At 36.7% G+C, this 18,320-nt stretch overlaps 8 protein-coding genes across 8 annotated transcripts; 5 read left to right on the top strand and 3 right to left on the bottom strand.

Moving 5' to 3' along the window:
- Window positions 1-2,188: 2,188 nt before the first annotated feature.
- B0P05DRAFT_577955 (uncharacterized protein) lies at window positions 2,189-5,552 on the top strand (the record flags this gene model as incomplete). Its single annotated transcript, XM_051581821.1, has 8 exons — window positions 2,189-2,812; window positions 2,864-3,149; window positions 3,194-3,571; window positions 3,632-3,648; window positions 3,694-3,789; window positions 3,837-4,632; window positions 4,679-4,831; window positions 4,882-5,552. The coding sequence occupies 8 exons, from the start codon at window positions 2,189-2,191 to the stop codon at window positions 5,550-5,552; spliced, it is 3,021 nt and encodes a 1,006-aa protein (XP_051437259.1).
- B0P05DRAFT_531760 (uncharacterized protein) lies at window positions 5,506-6,875 on the top strand (the record flags this gene model as incomplete). Its single annotated transcript, XM_051577014.1, has 2 exons — window positions 5,506-5,523; window positions 5,701-6,875. The coding sequence occupies 2 exons, from the start codon at window positions 5,506-5,508 to the stop codon at window positions 6,799-6,801; spliced, it is 1,119 nt and encodes a 372-aa protein (XP_051437258.1). The 3' UTR covers window positions 6,802-6,875.
- B0P05DRAFT_531759 (uncharacterized protein) lies at window positions 6,866-8,198 on the bottom strand. Its single transcript, XM_051577013.1, has one exon. The coding sequence runs from the start codon at window positions 7,796-7,798 to the stop codon at window positions 6,902-6,904; it is 897 nt and encodes a 298-aa protein (XP_051437257.1). The 5' UTR covers window positions 7,799-8,198; the 3' UTR covers window positions 6,866-6,901.
- A 2,063-nt stretch (window positions 8,199-10,261) lies between these two features.
- Window positions 10,262-11,070, top strand: B0P05DRAFT_531758 (uncharacterized protein). The gene is made up of 3 exons (XM_051577012.1): window positions 10,262-10,489; window positions 10,538-10,654; window positions 10,708-11,070. The coding sequence occupies exons 1-3, from the start codon at window positions 10,327-10,329 to the stop codon at window positions 11,040-11,042; spliced, it is 615 nt and encodes a 204-aa protein (XP_051437256.1). The 5' UTR covers window positions 10,262-10,326; the 3' UTR covers window positions 11,043-11,070.
- Window positions 11,071-11,201: 131 nt separating this feature from the next.
- Window positions 11,202-12,502, top strand: B0P05DRAFT_569593 (uncharacterized protein; the record flags this gene model as incomplete). The annotated part of the gene is made up of 3 exons (XM_051581267.1): window positions 11,202-11,795; window positions 11,847-12,129; window positions 12,183-12,502. 3 exons carry the CDS (start codon window positions 11,202-11,204, stop codon window positions 12,500-12,502), a joined length of 1,197 nt encoding a protein of 398 aa, XP_051437255.1.
- A 456-nt stretch (window positions 12,503-12,958) lies between these two features.
- On the top strand, window positions 12,959-14,226 carry B0P05DRAFT_369513 (uncharacterized protein). Its single transcript, XM_051573658.1, has one exon. It carries the CDS (start codon window positions 13,059-13,061, stop codon window positions 14,007-14,009), a length of 951 nt encoding a protein of 316 aa, XP_051437254.1. The 5' UTR covers window positions 12,959-13,058; the 3' UTR covers window positions 14,010-14,226.
- B0P05DRAFT_569591 (uncharacterized protein) lies at window positions 14,227-14,836 on the bottom strand (the record flags this gene model as incomplete). The annotated part of the gene is made up of 4 exons (XM_051581266.1): window positions 14,227-14,319; window positions 14,367-14,462; window positions 14,504-14,716; window positions 14,762-14,836. The coding sequence occupies 4 exons, from the start codon at window positions 14,834-14,836 to the stop codon at window positions 14,227-14,229; spliced, it is 477 nt and encodes a 158-aa protein (XP_051437253.1).
- Window positions 14,837-14,948: 112 nt separating this feature from the next.
- On the bottom strand, window positions 14,949-16,374 carry B0P05DRAFT_531738 (uncharacterized protein). The gene is made up of 4 exons (XM_051577011.1): window positions 16,116-16,374; window positions 15,810-16,069; window positions 15,436-15,759; window positions 14,949-15,388 (listed from the first exon to the last, which is right to left on the bottom strand). Exons 1-4 carry the CDS (start codon window positions 16,129-16,131, stop codon window positions 15,002-15,004), a joined length of 987 nt encoding a protein of 328 aa, XP_051437252.1. The 5' UTR covers window positions 16,132-16,374; the 3' UTR covers window positions 14,949-15,001.
- Between the last annotated feature and the right edge of the window lie 1,946 nt (window positions 16,375-18,320).

Below are 18,320 nucleotides of genomic sequence, written 5' to 3'. Positions count from 1 at the left end.
GCTCAATATTTTTGCAGTAAACCTGTTGTTTTTTTTTTTTTTTTTTTGGAATGACCCAATGTAGGCCTGATCATACCGAAATCAGGTAAGACCATCCATAGGTATTTCTAATGAAAAGAAGACGAGTTCAGCAAAACGAAAAAGGCTGATTTATTTGAGCATTGGCTTCGAATCTGCATTGAAACTTGATTGTACACTGTAATTAGTACAAGAGAGGCTCCTTTTCAATAGAATTTGGATAACAAATGAGTACTTGTTTCTACATCATTCAATATACAGAATGCAAAAGAGTCATATTTGCTAAATTACATGATATCTATGAGGCTCAAGAAAGCAGCTTTGAGCATAACTAACAATGGATGCCTTGTAGAAAGAGGATTCAACATTTCAAACTTCATTTTCTTTTTCTAGTGTATATCGTTTTCTTTATTGACATTTATAAACCACAATCGCGTTTTGATCCAGTTGTTACAAAGACCAGACATCAGATGTAAAAAAGCAGAACATAGTAGCGTAGTTCACTGCAAGCGAGCAATATGAGTGGATAGAGCTGTCTTACAAGTAGATTCACCTCGTTGCTTTTATTTAAGGCTGTTTGTGTCAATCACTAAAGATGGATAGACAATATGCAAGCACAAGATCTACTCAACAACAAGTACTGACTGTGGATCTGATCAAGATGATCAAGCCTAAACTGATCTTCTTCTTGCCTGAATACGAACTGATCAGGCTCTCAAACAGAAACAAGAAGACTCACGAAAAGTAAACAAACCTCGCAAAAACTTGTTGAAGATCTTGAAATGCCTGAAAGAGCCGGAACTAGAGACGGTCTTGCACCAGTAACACACCTTAATGATGGACCTTGGAGGCACCTAAAGGGAAGGACTTTAGCGTATTATACTTTCAATTTTATTGGAGGATACTTACTAGATCGCCACAAAAACCCAGAGAAACCATTCTTGAATGACCTTGAGGCCCGAAGAATAATCTTGGAGACATATGAGAGAAAGTCTCGTCGATAGAGAAACACCAGTTAGAGTCTTGAAGGTAGACCAATCCTTCTTTTCCCTTTTGTGTATGCAAGTACTCCGAAGCACAAGTATTCTTTCGCACTGAGAATCAGTAAACCCAAAGACCTGATCTCACGACAGAAGTTCCCTGAGCTTCTATCTCTGCATACATGGTTGCTTCTTTTTTGGTCTAATATTTATCTCTTGTCTTCAACCAATCAGTAAATGTATAAACATTAGCCATTGTCCCTAGCCTTTGATTACACAAGTTTCAGTGCAACCCGTATCTGAACAGCGCCAAAGAAGAAAACACTGAGTAGACACAGCTACACGGTTAGAATTCACCGCTCCTCCAACTCTATAGGACAAATGAACAAACATACAAGCTTTTTGAACAATATGAACCCTACTTTGAATAAAAAATAAGGGAAATAAAGTACCGTATTTGGAAACGTGTGGCTTGGCCAATCAACTTGCTGCATCAGTTACTCTAAAGTGTTTGGACAAGTTTACAAAAATTGAGGACTATGAATTTCAAAGATTAAAACTATAGCGTTTTGGCTGTAGAGATGGTTTGCTTATTCTAATCAGCAGTACTTCTTTGCCTCAATTAAATGCTATAGTATCTGAAAATTATATCCTAGAATCTCCTGCTAACACGAACAAATCAAAAGTCAATGGTCACTTGGCAACTTAGTTTTTTATACAGACAATTCAATCCGAAAGCTATCAACACAACAACAACTTTATCCAATTGCTCTCGTAAGCTTAACTTGAATGTTAACTAAGAGAGCTTGAATTGGTTGTAAATTGGAGATAAAAGTATCTGTTATACTGCAATAGCCATATCCCAAGCGATAAAAAGAGGCACTCAACATATTCAATCGCTAACTTTAATGAACTATCGAAAAGAAATTGTTCGGATCTGAGCTTGAGAACACCTATGTAAAAGCTTAAAATTCATACCATATTTGGTGTTTTGAGCCATTCTTGATACCATGTTACACGCCAAAAAGAAAGTAACTAAAATGATTGATAATGCATCATTTGTTGGAAGCTTGTCTTTAGTAGCCACTTGTCTGATTGGCTTTTAGCGTTACACACAAACCTTTTTTTTTTTTATCTTTAAAGTCTCTCCTATCTTTTTCCTTCTTTTCTTTTCTTTTTTTTATTGAAGTATGTCTGGCATATTGAATTCTAAAAAGAGTCGAGGCTCAACGCGACCTCTTCTTGGTCCAGATTTCTCATCTTATCACAGTCGTCAAAAGAACCAAAAGGCACGTCTCATAGTTACTGCTTCAGCACTTGCATTATTTGGCACAACATGTGTCTATCTCGCTAGACATTTGCCTGCTATTCAGACAATGGACATTCACACACAAAGTCTCTGGCAAGACACAAACAGCGTCGTCTCACCTGGTATTTCACTTACGTCGTTTGAACACGGTCTTTTGCAATGTCAATACAACTCGGATCGAGCCAACGTCGTCACCAACACCACACGTACTCGACACCGTAACCCTCGACGTGCTCCTGACGCTGTGGATACCTTGATTATCAACGGGCATGTCTGGTTAGGTGACAAATACCTTGCAAAAGGTCAGGTTTATCTCAAAGACGGTTTAATTGCTGCTGTGGGAACGGATCTTAAAGTGTCCAAGCATACACGCATTGTGGACGCACAGGGTCGTGTTGTCACACCTGGTATTATCGATATGCACTCTCATATGACGCTTGAGTCTCTGAACGGACTCGAAGCCTCTAATGATGTGAATGAGATGACTTCACCTACAACCCCTTATGTAAGTAACAAAAATGAGTCATACATGTTGATCAATGTTTTTTTTATCTAGGTACGTGTTATTGATGCCATCAGTCCAACAGATCCAGGCCTCAAAATTGTCGCTAGTGGAGGAATTACAACCTCGCTAATCCTTCCTGGTTCAGGCAACTCAATGGGAGGTGAAGCGGCTGTTATCAAGCTTCGTCCAGTGCCTACACTTTCAAACCAAGATATGCTCATCAGCTCTGGTGTCTCAGAAGAGGATCAAGAAATTGTTTGGCGTTTCATGAAAATGGCATGTGGTGAAAACCCCAAAGGATATTATGGTGCCGAGTTGAACAAGATGCCCATGACACGTAAGTTAGAAACAATAGACGATAGAGTCTCATATACGCTTCAGGTCTTGGTGAGGCTTACTTGTTTCGTCAATGGTTTGAGAATGCACAAAAATTAAAGAGAAAGCAAGATGATTGGTGCGATGCTGCTGGCCGTATCCAAAAGACGTTCCCTAAAGATGGTCCTGTAGATGAAGCCAAGATCACTCGTCTTTCTGAACCTTATCCTGAAGATCTTCAGCTGGAGAGCTTGGTTGCCTTGTTGCGTAAACAAGTCAATTTGAATGTACATTGTTATTTGCCTCAAGATTTTGAAGCCATGGTACATCATTCGCTTGAATTTGATTTTGACATTGCTGCTTTTCATCATGCGCTTAGTGCTTGGCAAGTGCCTGACATTATTAAGCGCGCAAAGACAAATATTACCATTGCTACCTTTGCTGGTAAGTGAAGTTTTTTTTTTTTTTTTTTGTGAAGTATTTATACTCACTGGTTATGACTAGATATGTGGGGATACAAGGTAGAATACAGCATGCATTGATTGTTGGTTAATGGGTTTGTATAGGCTGAAGCATGGGATCAAAATGTACATGCTCCCAAAATTCTGGATGCAGCAGGTATTCCAGTTGCTTTCAAGAGTGATCATCCAGTCATGAACGCAGTAAGTAACACACCTGTATTTGAACTATTGTGTTTGATGCATAGTAGCGCGATTTGTTACATGAAGCTCAAAAAGCCTATCACTATGGTTTTGATGAACACAAGGCTCTTCAAGCAGTCACTTCTGTACCTGCAGCCTCCATGAAACTTGGTCATCGTATTGGAAGCATTGATGTAGGCAAAGATGCTGACATTGTTATTTGGGAACGCCATCCTTTACGTTTAGGTGCTCGTCCCAAGCATGTCTTTATTGATGGCTCAGAACTTGACTTTCAGAAATCATGGACAAAGACAGTAACAGAACAAAGTCTTGTTGCTGAGCAATGGGCGATGGAAACACCCATCGGGGAACTAGAAACAGAGCAAGAACGGCATTACTTGCCTCCCTTTTCTTCAAATACGATGCGTCTTGAAGACCATGGCCTTGATAACCCCAATTCTTTCCATGATGCTTGTGGCAGTGATATTCGTTCCTTTGTGTTACGCAATATCAGTGACATCTATATGAATGCAACTCGTATATTGCATGCAAATGAAATTGGTCAGGGATTGTACATGATTGTCAATGAAGGTGAGATTGTTTGTCTAGGTGCAGACTGCGATAGAGACCATATTGATTGGCCTGTATCAAGCCCTGTGTTCAACATGAATGGGGCTGTTGTGATTCCTGGTATTGTGTCGATGGGTGTTCCTCTTGGTCTGTCTGAAATTCAATCAGAAGCAACAACACATGATGGAAATGCAAAGAATGATGTCTCTGATGCTGATCTTTACAAGCATATTGTACGTGCTGTTGATGGCCTCAAATTAAATGGATTGCATCTCCAGAAAGCATACAAGGCTGGTAAGTCAGATCATGATACAAGATGCTTGTTTGACACTCTGAATAGGTGTAACTACTTCTATTTCCCAACCTATGGGTTCCAGTTTAGTTGCTGGTGTGTCTGTTGCTTTCCGAACAGGTGTGGAAAAGACAGTGTTAGATACAGTGGATGCTTTAGTAAAAGAAGAGGCAGCTCTGAACTTTGTTATCCATCATGGAGGTATGTCAACTATCATTTGATCACTCGGTACTCAATTTGTATCCATACAGGAGAACCAAGTGTCTCTCAACAGATAGCCACCATCCGCGATTTACTCGTCTCCAATATCAAAAAAGACCCTTCTCACCACGTATTTGCCCGGGCTGCTCGTGGTCAAATTCCCGTTGTGATTCAGGTAGACGATAAAGACGAGATTGCTTCTATTCTGATGATCAAGCAAGCCATTCAAAAAGACTATGGCTATCAAGTCAGATTTGTCATTTTAGGTGGCTCTGAATCTCACTTGGTCGCTGATCATTTGAGTCGCTTAGATGTGCCTGTTGTTCTTATGCCTGCTCGTTGTTATCCTCTCACATGGCAATCTCGATCCTGTTTGACAGGTCCACCTATCACACCCTACACAGTGCTTGATGTCTTGTTGAAGCATGGTGTACGTGTAGGTCTTGGCAGCACAGATGTAGACAACGGTGATGCACGTAACTTGATCTGGGAAGCAGGCTGGAACTTGGCTCATAATCCTCACTTTAGTGCTCAAGAAGCTGTTGGCTTGGTAACCTGGAATTTGGCCGAGATCTTTGGATTGGAGACAGGTGTTTTGAAGCATAGTGGAAAGTCTGATTTCGTTGCTTATAATAGCAATCCATTTGAATTTGGTGCTCAAGTATTGATGGTCCATGGTGGTGCACACCCAGGTCCTACTTGTTTCCCTCAACAGGTTTAAAAAAACAGGATATTTAATAAAGAACAAAACTTTTTGAAGTCCGCAGTCCAGAGTAAAAAAAAAAAAAAAAAAAAAAAAAAAAAAGGCCAATTCAGTTTATTTTTCCTTTTTCCTCATAAAAAAAAAAAAAGATGCCGCCAAAATCAAGTACAACGGCAAGAGGGAAAGTAAAAAATCATTAGTGGCAGACAATCATCCCAGAATCAGTAACTATTTTAAGCCAACGCCTAAAAAACCAGCGATAACCAAACGCAAGCATGAAACCAATGAAAATACCGATTGCAACGATGAGAATCGCAAGAAAACACCTTCACCTACAAACTCACAACAGAAAAAACCAGGGCTTGGAACCAAAGAAAACACCAGGCCTGCCTTGAGAGATATAAATCCATCTAAATCTCTAAATCAAACATGTCACAATCAGCCTACCAAACCTGCTTTTACAGTACTGTCAGATGAAGATATTAAAAAGGGTGTTGAAAAGGCAGTAACGCCTCCTATTCAAGTCTATTGTGATAATGAAGAAGAAGAAGAGGTGCCATTCTTTGTCTATCGTGATACAGAAGATCAATCAGCACATGAGACGCGTAGTCAAGAAGACAAGCCAAAAGAACAAAACACACAATTCATACCCGAGACAGAAGAGACACAATGGACTGAAGTAACTTCTTCGCCTATCCATGTATTTGATGATGAAGATGAAGAAGACGCGCAGCCTGAAATATCTGCAAGTCAAGTGCAAGAAAAAGCCGAATATGCTAAAAACGGATTACGAAAAAAAACAGATGAAAATGCCGATTATGGCAACAATGATGATGATGATGACTTTGACGACGATGATTTGTTTACAAAAACCACCGATACAGCCATTACATACAAACCCATTGGACTTGCAGAGAAAAAGCCTCTTAATGAACTTGTTTCAACCACAGGCTCTACTTTCTTTGATGATGAAAAAGATGATACATTTGTAGACGCCATTCATTTCTCGTTTGGAGATCAAAGTGATGAAGAAAAGGGAGGCAGTGACTTTGTTGATCCAGACTTGGAATTCTCAGTAGGCGATATACCACAGGACGATTTACCACAAGTTGATCCAACACTGACATTATCACCACATAGTATTGAACCAGTCAAAGAGATTCTTGTGCCATATCCAAATCCTCGGGGTGAAACTGTCTTGGAAAAACTAAATCTTAAGAAAATGAATGAAAGCAAAGCTGAAGATGACTTGCCTAGCTTGTCTTGATCTTTATATACATATTCATCATTTATGAATCATACCCCCACACCTTCTTTATAAGTTGAATAAATAATGGACACTCTCTCTCTCTTTTTTTTTATTAATATCAATATTGACATGATATGCTCTGAATTGCCTTTTGAACAAGCTGGTAGAACTCTTGTTGCTTTCTCTTGTTTAAGGCATCATTTGAGACAGAAGTTAGCTCTTTCTTTCGATAGTATGAGCCAGACTTGATATCAGGACTTGTGATGAGATAGATATAGGCATCTGTGGATTCGTCTTGTGAAGTGGCATGAGGCGAATCCACGTCTTTGTCAACTAAATGGCGTGAATGACGAGCAAGATCTGTAGTAGGCACATATCCAGGACACATGAGAATGACTTTAGTTGACTCAAGTTGAGGAATTAATGCTAGCACACCCCAGATCAAAGCTAGTTTGGATAGCCTGTAGTACTTTACTGTATCCCATGTCTCTTTGTTACCTGTCAATTCATCAAGCTGTACATCTTCAGAGATATTGCGCAACTCTCCAGTTCCATCATTGATTTCGGCATTATGGATCTGAGAAGCAACAAAGATAATGCGCTTAAGAGGATGCTGACTTTTTTCGATAAAGGGAAGCAATAATTGGTTGAGATACAAAGGAGCAACAGCGTTCATAAAGACAGTATCCTCAAAGTTGTAAGTTTGTGAAAACTTGGGATTCAGACCACCTGCATTATGGACAATCACGTCAATAGAAGATACAAGTGTACCCAAAACTTGAACAGCTTTCTTCATAGAAGCAACGTCCAGCAAGTCCATCGTAATGCCATGTAATCTGCTTTCATGCTGAGGACTTGAATCTTGGAGAATCCATTGCTTTGCTTCTTTAATTCTTTGTTCTGAACGACCAGTAATAATGACAATATGGCCCGATTGAAGGCATTTTTTAGCAGTCAATCTTCCAAGGCCAGTGGAAGCACCAGTAATCAAAATAATCAAATTGTTGTTAGACATACGGAAACAATAAAGAGAAAACGAGAGTTGCCTATTTATACCAGTCTTCAGATGCGCAGTCGTAAGCACGAAAGTAAAAAAAAAATGACGATTTGAATCATACACCTATTTGTGTGTTTCTCAAGACATGTAAATGAAGGTGGGCATTATCGGCTACTGTCCAAATAAAGTCATTTTGAAGTAAATCGCATGCGTAAGTCTTTTTCCAAACTAGCCCGACTGTGCCATTGGTCCTTCACTTGCGCTAACATTGTACACATCACATGCTCTACTATCTGGGGCTGTGCTGCTACATGCTTTTGTACAAAACTAGTTTATTTGCTCAAAAAGAGAAATTATTAGAAGTTAGATACAAAGTCTGCTTAGAGGAACATCAAACCCATATATATTCTAGAGCTACTGGCAAACATTAGCATCATGGAATTAAATAAAATTCTACTTTCAAATGCAAGTTTGAGGGTCTTTGTGCATTTTGAGTACCCAAAGTACAGTATGTCCGGAGCTCTAAAATTCAATAAGACAACAGAAAAAAGTCGGCGTTTGAATCAAAGCTCTCTTCCTACAAGACATGTATCGCTAGTTATGCTTAGAGCTGCTTCCTTTAGCCTCAAAAATGCCATATATCATTGCAAAGCTTACTCATATTTACTCTGCACATAATTTTAAGTAAGAATAACTAACCATTTACCAACCAACATCTACTAAAAGAGGCTTCTTTTGTACTGATTACAGTGTACAATGAAGTTTGAGTGCAGATTTGAAGCCAATGCTCAAATAAACTCGCCTTTTTCGTCTTGGTAGGCTCGTTTTCTTTTCATCAGAATTATCTAGAGATGGCCTTGCCTGATTTCGATTGGATCAAGCCTACATTGGGTCATTCCAAAAAAAAAAAAAAAAAAAAAAAAAAAAAAAAAAAATGAATTTCACCTAGAAGCCAAGTCGATGGTGCCATTTGATTCCTAGACTCAAAAGGACATGTTTTAAGTGAAAAAAAGGATTGTCTTGATAGTGCGGTTGTCGAGCAATGGTCTATCAAAGATTGGCATGTTTAAGCTGTGTTTTGAGCATTTTTGCTCTCGATGCCATATAAAATGTGTTAGCCATGAAATTTTAAAAGCTACTTTGTATTATTTGGGATGTCAAAGGGCATTTAAAAGTAAGAATAGGGTCGATTTATATTGCAAATGTGGGATGAATGAACATAGGACATAAAACCAGTTCTTGCCGCTACATCAAAAATCGAGCTTTTGCAGAAAACTGCCTGAGGACACGGCTTTGGGGCTTTGCTATAGCGACAAAAGCTACAGATATTTAGTTTCTAAGTATACTGATATAAAAAAAACAACAGGTTTACTGCAAAAATATTGAGCGAGTACGCAAAAATGTTTATAAAGTTTTTCGTTCATATCATACCATTTCTATAATACAACTGGCAAACAAACACCTTGAACAAAAACTAGAGTATTTGGCTGTCATTTTGAGTATTTGGTCTGGTCAATAGCTCCATTTTTCATCTTGAAGCGTCATATAGAAGATCAGAAGTTGTCAAAATGAGATTTTTCCATGAGTAGTACCCTTTGATTTTATGGGATTCTTGACCAAATTTTACAGGTCGCTTTTTTTTTTTTTTTCTTTTTTTTTTTTTTTTTTTTTTTTGGTCCCAATCAACGCCAAAAGTACCCTGTATGTTAGTAAAGTATTTATGCGTGTACATACCTGTTCTTCCCATGCTTTTGAGAGATAGATGAAGCAAAGTTTTCTCATAAGATACACTGCTCATTCAACTCTAAAAAGCAAATTCGTTATAATTACTTGGTCTACTTTTATTTTCAGTCAATAAACAACCTTTTTCTTTAATATAGAACACCTCAGCGCTACTCATATTTCAATCAACCTTACTTTTATTCCTTTTTATTCTTTAGACATCTACAGTCATACATGATCATGAATGTGCTTCACAAGGCAAGACATTCTGATGAAATACATGTTTTCAAGATATAATTCGTAATCGCCAATTTTGCATTGAAACACAAACACAAACTGACTCATTCATCTTCTTGATCTCCTGGGTTTAGTAATACACTTCTGACTAGACTAACTATAAATCCTCAGGTACAACTGTAGCTCAAATGAAAGATCGATCAGGAAAGGTATGTGAAGGCAATTTCACGTGATTGTGATAAGTTGACTTACTCCTCCATAGGTTGATTCGTAAATGATGATTTCTTCTATTTTAAATCTAAATGCAGATCATTACGATCTAAGCTTAGAATACGATGGAAAAGAATAGTGTATTGAAATACAAACAGGCACACTTGCCACATATAAGCCATTAATGTTACACAGTTCTATGAGTATGTAGCGACACAGATGTAATCACGCTTTAATCTGCTAGAAGTCATATTTTAGTTTTATAGGATTTCATCTTATGTAATCAGTGGCTTCTCTCTTCTCCCCCCAAAAAAAAAATTATTCGTCCTTTGGGCAGACTGTTCTTTTTATATATATATATATATATTTAAAATCTTATGAGTAATAGACTTCTTTCGAGATCGTGTTGTTTGTATTTTACAAAACACCAATATGCTGCTTACTCGACATTACCTAAAGAAGCAGCAGGCAAGTTTACCAGTAACAAACTGATCAATACAACCAAGTCAGACAGTGTTCAAAGAACTCTGGTCTATATAGGTAAAGTACATGGTTTCGTCTATTCTATTTATAAAAATAAAATAAAAGGTCCCTTTTCAGAGACAATGAAGCGATATAAAATGACAGCTTCTTTTTTTGGATTGTGTGGCATAGTCCTTGTGCCTGCTTTAATTAACAGTGCTCCTCCACTCAGCGTATTATTAGGTAAAATAGAATTATTAATGTTTATTATTAGTTAATTAACTGGTTTATTATAGCTGGTCTTTCAACAGTGTCTCCTGCTATATTTGTACATTTCTATACAAAAGGCTACGTGTCAAAATTAATTGTGTATGATGATGTTAAACAAGTCGAGAAAGAGCGCAAGAAACCCAGAGACATGAAGGATAAATTTGTGGGGATCGAAACTATTTCATTCTTTGGTAAAGTCAAACTTGATTCTATGTGGTTATCTCAATTGAACTATACATCTACACCCAAGGGTATTGTCTGGAGAAATAAGCAAAAGTTTTTTACGTTTGAAAGAGAAATTATGCATGCAGATCCATATTTAAGAGCCTTATGCCATCGTGTTGAAAAGAAACAGTCTTAATAAAGCAATTTACCATCTTGATGTTTGATTGGATAATTGAAATCACTTCATTTCGATACACATAAAAAGAAACTTTTTTTTAATTTTAATTTTTTTTAATTCTTTCTTTCTTTTGTTATAGACTACTTTCTTTATATATATATATATATATCTCTCTTAATGCCTACCTCTGCTAAACGTAGACCTTCTTACATTAATCTTTCTAATGCCACAGGTACAAATGGCTTAGTCAATGACGTCTTGTCACCTCGTACACCGAGATCAATTAGTAAATCAAGACGATCTTCTGTTGTAGCCGAGCATGTTCAAGATGTTCTGTATGATAACAATTCCCGCCGTGGTAGTTTACAACATCATGGCCCTACTTTATTATCAGACAGTACAAATTCTTATTTCCAAGACTTGTCTGCCCATGACAATGATATCATTCGCTCAGAAACACCTACACTTAAAGCCAGAACAACATCGCATGATGATCTCAAATCCAACAATCGTCGTACTCGCTCTTCTTCCATGTCTAGCTTATTAGGCACTTCACTACAAGTCTTACCTAGTTTTGATGTACATGCACTCTATAAGATCAAGACTACCCGTACCTATAAAAAACTCACTCGTTTCTTTGGAGAGAATGCACCACATGATATCTGTATTAAGGAAATTCGAAAGGAAGGCTTGAAGGCTATTTTGGAATCCAAATCACCCTTGTGTTATTTCCTCTACCATCTATTACAAGAATACAGCAGTGAAAACTTGGTATGTGACATTTCCCCTCTCATGATATACCTCAATTAACCTCAAATTTAGTTTTTCTTTATTGAACTAGAGCAATATGAATCTTTTACTTATACGTCTGCACAACAACAATTAGAAACTGCACAACATATCTACAACACTTACTTGTCTAGGAATAGTTATTTCGAAGTCAATTTAGATGACAAAGTCCGTAGGACCGTGACAGAAGCACTTGAAAAGAAAGATGCCCATCATTGTTTTGACACAGCTAAGCGAGCCGTTTATTCTTTATTAGAATCGAGTTATATGCGATTCCAAAACACAGATACCTTTGAAGATATGGTCACCAATTGTGGTAAGTTTAAATTTTTTTTTTTTTTTTTTGTGATGACTAACATAACTATTTAGGCGAACTAACTACTTTTTATGATGAGCAAGCAAGAATGGCTGCTGTCAGTAAACTCGTTTCTTATATCGAATCCCAACAAACCAAGATATATGGTACAGAAAGCATGTCAAACACAACAGCTACTGCATTCCAAAGCACAACTATCAGAAGACACGAATTGATTAAATCCATGATCCATGAATTCTGTCGAAGTTTGGTGGGTATCGAATTCAACTACTATGACTCCGATAACAACCAATCAGTGCCCTCAGGAACCACTGGTCGCCATGTGGGCCTTTCCCCTTTTAGTAATAGTGCGAGTGCTATTATGAAAAAATAGAAGTGATTATATAAAAATAGATTTTGATTAAACTTTTTGCATGTCTTTAATAATTGATTGCATAAAGAAATGCTTGGATCGTCATACAACCGATCAGAGAAATAGTGTCTTTTTTTTTATATATTTCATTTTTTTTTCTTTTTCTTTATGGTTTTGATAGGCAATGGACCTAGATTAGAAAGACAAGAGAGTGAGGATATTTTCCACGATGCTCATTCAACCATAAAAAGGCCTTCAATCAGCAAAGAATTCTCTTCTGCTTGGACTATTTCTATTCCTTTGAAACCCATTTATTACGAATGGATGTCAGAAAGTAGAGTACTAGTGGCTCATCAAAACAAATGTGTTCAATGTAAAAGACCGCTTAAATGGAAAACATACCGAGCTGTGCTAACAGAATCAGATCATCTTAAGCTGTACCCTATATGCCATGTAAGTTCCATTCTATCTAGACTGCATCTATAACAAAATCAAGCAGTTATTTACCTGTTTTCCGTTGGATAAAAAGGCTCGTTTCAGTATAGACTTGACACAATCGCGGTTTGTCTTATCGCTCATGTCGCCTGTTGATTTCAGCTGGTCTCTTGAATCAAAGGACGACGTCTTTTATTTTACAACAAACCATATCAAAAAGTCACAGAGATGGTATCAATCAATCTATCAAGCCTTGCCTGCCCAAGCCAAGAAACCACTGCCCAAGTCGATTGAGTTAAACATACCTGAACTGGACATGACCATTCAATTACCGTTGCATGAACTTGTGGCAGAAAACAATGTTGCACTCAAGAGTATCCGAGATAGTGCATTAGCCTTGTTGCATCGCTATGGGTATCGACCAAGTGATTGGAACAAACAAAGTGTTGGGTTATGCTGGTACTATCCGCCCCTTCAACACCTTGATTGGGCTATTGTGCCATACCATGATCAAGGTGATCTTATTCAACCAAGATTGATTGAGGGAATCCATCGCTTGGAACTGAGACATTGGCATAAGCGTCAAGAACCTAGGCCTGATACGCCTATCTTGATTGAAGGTTACTTGACACATCGCCATAAAAGAGTTATGTATGCAAAAAACATGGATCATTATTTATTGTTGTATAAAATCACAAACAGTCTCTGTAAGACGAAAAAGACATCACCCTTAGACAACACCACAGCAGGTATCGTGGGTATGGTGGACCTAACCAAGATGAGGCGCAACCAACTCTGGATTGACTTTGATCAACATCAATACACATTTGAACCTATAACACTCATTGAATCTCTTTATGTACCTGCTTCTTACTCTAAAGTAGTGGTAAGTCACTGTGTGTGTGTGTATATTGAGATATATAACGAGACTATAGAAATCAGATGTTCTCTATATGAAATCAAACATGAGTCGCCTCCATACATTTCAACAAAAACAATGTATTCTGACCGCATGCGGTCATTTGCTGGTATTCAAAAAAAACATGTTGGTGTCGAGAATAGCATTGAGGAAACAGCATTGCTTTGTCTATAGTGGAGAAGCATGTTGTGCTTATATTCATTCACTGCCTACTGATTTACCTTCTCGTCTATTTGAAGCAGGTACAATTGTAGAGCAAGAAGAACCTCGTCGATGTTGCTTTGTTGTCTTGTATAAGAAAAAGCCTTTTATTTTCCTTACTCGAACATGTCTTCAAAAAGAAGCATGGGTTCATTCTATTTATTCAACTATGGCTAGATAAAAATCACAATCATGGGTCTTCCTTGAACAATGTATGGGTATCAAACATGTCTACTGGATTTGGTGGTGGAAAGTAGGGTTGAACAGGCGTATTCTTTTGTGACTACATGATATTACTTTTTGTTGCTGATAAAAAAAAATAAAGCTTACCAGTCGAAAAGGTGTACTTGCTGACACTGCTTTTTCAATCTTGTCTACATTGTTTGCTACTTGATGATAAGTTTCTTTTACTCGATCAATAATGCTCTATAAAGAAAATTAGAGAAGACGTAGAACTCGTAACTTACTTCAAGTTGATCAATCTTGTCAAAAGTAGCTTTTAATGCTTGATCTCTTTCTTTTAATGCTTGCAGCACTGTGTTTGTGTCTTCAATGCCTTGTTGCATCTTGGAACATGAGCTTATGGCTTTTATAAAACGGGTGCTTACTTGGCGTAGTGTATCATGGGTATGATGTATTCTTTGTTGACATGAGGTGAGTTGCGTGTCTAATTGTGCCGTCTATACTTGATCATGTTCATCTATCGATCCAAATGAGACACTTACTGTAGACATAGTCAGGTTCTCTACTGATAACTGTTGTGTTAGTTCTTTTGAAGCTGATGCAATCAAGGTATCCATTTTGTTTTCAAAAAAAAATGAAAAGAAAAGTACGTTTATTATAGAAAATACACATCATCATAAATAGTCCATATACAGAGTTTTTTTTTTTTTCAAAAAAAAAAAAAAAAAAGGAAGGTATCATAGAAAAAAAAAAGAAAAAAGAGAATGTTACATAAAGGAGGGTCAATAAGGATGATCTAGTTTGATTGTCGTTAAGGGCTGTAGATTAACTTTGTTTTGTGGCACAGACCGAGTGGATTGCCAACGACGTGAAGGAGCCGTATTTGGCTTTTTCATATGGGTTGACTTGATATGTTTTCTTAATGATCGAGAATGAAAATATGCTTTTTCGCAACCAGGCATAGAGCATAAATAAGGACGGATATCCGAGTGTGTTTTGATATGAGTAGAGAGTGAATCGGGTCTTGAGAAGGTTTTGTTGCAGTCTAGCATGGTACATACAAAAGGTCTTTCTCCTGTATGTGTTCGCATATGGTTATGCATTTTATGTCTTTTCATAAACGGTTTCTTGTTGCGTGTGCATCCATTCCATTCACAGAAATAGGTGGCCTATCAAAGAATGTCAATGTCCATTTTATTTTTCATTATTTCTTTACCTTGCCACTACCAATATGACTTTCACAGATATGTGTCATAAGTTTATCTAGAGAAGGTGCTTCTGCTGTACAGAAAGCCCATTGACAGGCATGCATTTTTTCTCCTTCTTTTTTCTTGACAGGAGGTAGTGTTGTTTGTTGTGGTGGGGTTTTTTCTAGTGGCACATGATTCATAAAAGCTTCTGTTGACAATGGGTTTAAAATAGCAGTATCGTCGTACAACAATAAAGGAGAATTGTTGAGCATGGTGTCTTGAAATGTCACCATACTTGCAGGATAAGAAGGGAGTAAGTCCTTGTCTAACAACGTCATGTGGTCTTGATACTATAGAATTGTCAGTGCACACATATCGCATAAGTGTCTATTGTGCTTACAGAAAGAGAAGGGACAAGTTCAACAGGGTCATAATCCAAAGCAAGATAAGCGTTGGTATGATCCATCATAGAAGGAGGGGTGGTTTGAAGGAAGGAAGTATAGCCAAGCATGGGTTGTTGATCATAAAGATTTATATCAGGTGTTCGAATTCCTAAAGATGAAGCTTCGGAATAAGAAGCTTCAAGATGATGGTACATGGATTTCTCTAAAGGATTGAGAGACCATTCTTCTTGGGACTGTAGAATAGGTTGGCAAGAGACTAAGACAAAATAGTGAGTAAGAGTAACACAATAATTTTTTTATACCTACTATTATCATCATATGTGGTTGTCGTGTTTGTGGGTGAATGGGGAGAAGGATAACAATAAGGTTGACTGAATAAGGCAGATTTAGCTGGATGAAGGCAAGGAATATGCACCTTTAATTCATTTTGTTCTGGTGTTGTATTGAACATGGTCAATGTTTAATATCCAGCTATTCAAAATAAGAAAAGAGAGAGAGAGAGAGAAAGGAAACACGAAAAAGAAAGAAAAGAAGAAAAAAAATCAACCCATTATATACAACGAATTAGAAGAAAAAAAAAAGCATGATATTGGTTTATAGCTTAAAAAAGCAGGTTATCCTATGAAGATTTCTTCTTTTTTTTTCATTTTATTACTTTGTTCTTTTTTACTTTACACAACCCTGATAGTTGTCATTTACCCTCGCTGTTGTTATTTACTTTGAAAGAACAAAAAAAAAACTCATGTAAATGAAATCAATTTTTCAGTAACACAACAGTTTGAAAAATCTCACCAGAATTACCATTGAGATTAATCGGACCACACCGGATTTTTATTTTTGTAAATCTCATACGATTCCGAGAGAGGGAAACACCTGTTCTTTGCTGTTTCTTTTTTTAAGCATTCTTTTTTTTTTTTTTTTTTTTTCCTGCATGTGAAGAATAACAGGGTGATGACTTTATTCTAGCTTGTGATCTTTATTCATCAAAAGATCATCAAATAAGGACAAGAGCCGAGTGATGTAAATTGACTGGAGTTACAATAGCATATGATAATGATCAAGACTGTATTAATTTATTCTAAGCAATATCTTTGGTCACAATCAGTTCTTTTTTAGGGCAACATTGAATGCCAGCATCATACGAGATGCAGTGAATTGGAAACCTTAAATTGGTTTAATTTAGAGCAAGATGTATGAATAAAGAGACGTGACTTTAAACGTCAACATTTGACAAACATCAATCAAGCCATGGTGGTTTTTTAATAACATGAAAGATTTCCATTTAAATAAAAACAGCCCAAATCAAGTTACGTAAATTACCTTAATATTTTAAAGCAAGTCTTTAACTATGATTGTGCCTCAAAATAAAGGCTGGTTACCGTTTATGTATTCCCTAATTCAGCCAATGCATTGCTACTTGTAAGGAAGGATTGGCTGGAATTAACAAAAAAATATATCTTGAAAGAGCAAACGAAGCTATTTCTATACTACTTTATCAACAATACAGGTTGTACGTTTAGATAAATTTCATCATACATATGTATTGAGATTGTTTTTTTCTTTAAAGAGTCATGAAGCTGGATAGTATTTGTTGTTTCTTAATTTGGCATGATGCTACTTATAGATTTTTGTTATAAAACACATTCATATTCCGTTTGTCTGTTTCAAACTTATTTCATTCTATGATTTGATAAATAATGTTAATTTATTAATGCTTTAAAGCTTGGAATAAATGGAGTGTCCCCTAAGGAAATTCTGAGTTTATGTTCATGTCAAAATTTAGAAGAAATAATGGAAGCTCTTCTGTCCCTGGACTTCTCTTACATCTGGTACTGCCAATGGAAAGGAATCAAACCATACAGAATCCTCATAATTACTCTTTCACAAATCTGGCTTGCTCATATAAGATTTATCTTTAACAAGACCCCCATTGTACTCACAACCATATTAGCAAGCATCCGATTCAATGTTCGTCAGACCATTGAAGAGGATCAATGCCATTCAATCATGTAACTTTTTCAATATATTTTATTTTAGTTTATTTTATTTTAGTTTAGTTTATTTTGTTTAGTATATTTCGTTTTATTTTATTAAATTTCATTTTAATTGCATCCGCCTCTTCACTTTGACTATTACTCTTAGTGTACGCGGCTCAATCAATAAACATATTTTTTTTAGAAAAAGAAATAATGGGCCAAAAGTGTCTAGAAACGAAGAGCTATCTAAAAAGCGTATTAACAAAGTTAGTAGATGAAAATACGACGCATTGAGTAGTGTAAAGAAAGTAGTATGCTAAATACCAAGATAATGAGCTATCTTTCAAAAACGTTCCATCTGTTTTTAAGCCGTAACGTACACTTTTTATAGTACTTTTACAGATATGATACTTTAAGTGTGTTTTATAAACTTAGACAAGCAATCCTTACTAAGACATGTCATGTCTAAAATGTATTATCCATCGACCACCAATCGTAAAATAGTGAAAATTGAAGATTTATTTTATCACT

The sequence above is a fragment of the Gilbertella persicaria genome (genome assembly GCF_025201335.1).
Source record: "Gilbertella persicaria strain CBS 190.32 chromosome Unknown B0P05scaffold_9, whole genome shotgun sequence".
NCBI lineage: Eukaryota > Fungi > Mucoromycota > Mucoromycetes > Mucorales > Choanephoraceae > Gilbertella > Gilbertella persicaria.
Note: the sequence above shows the minus strand (reverse complement) of the source record. Positions and strands in the feature narration are given on the sequence as shown.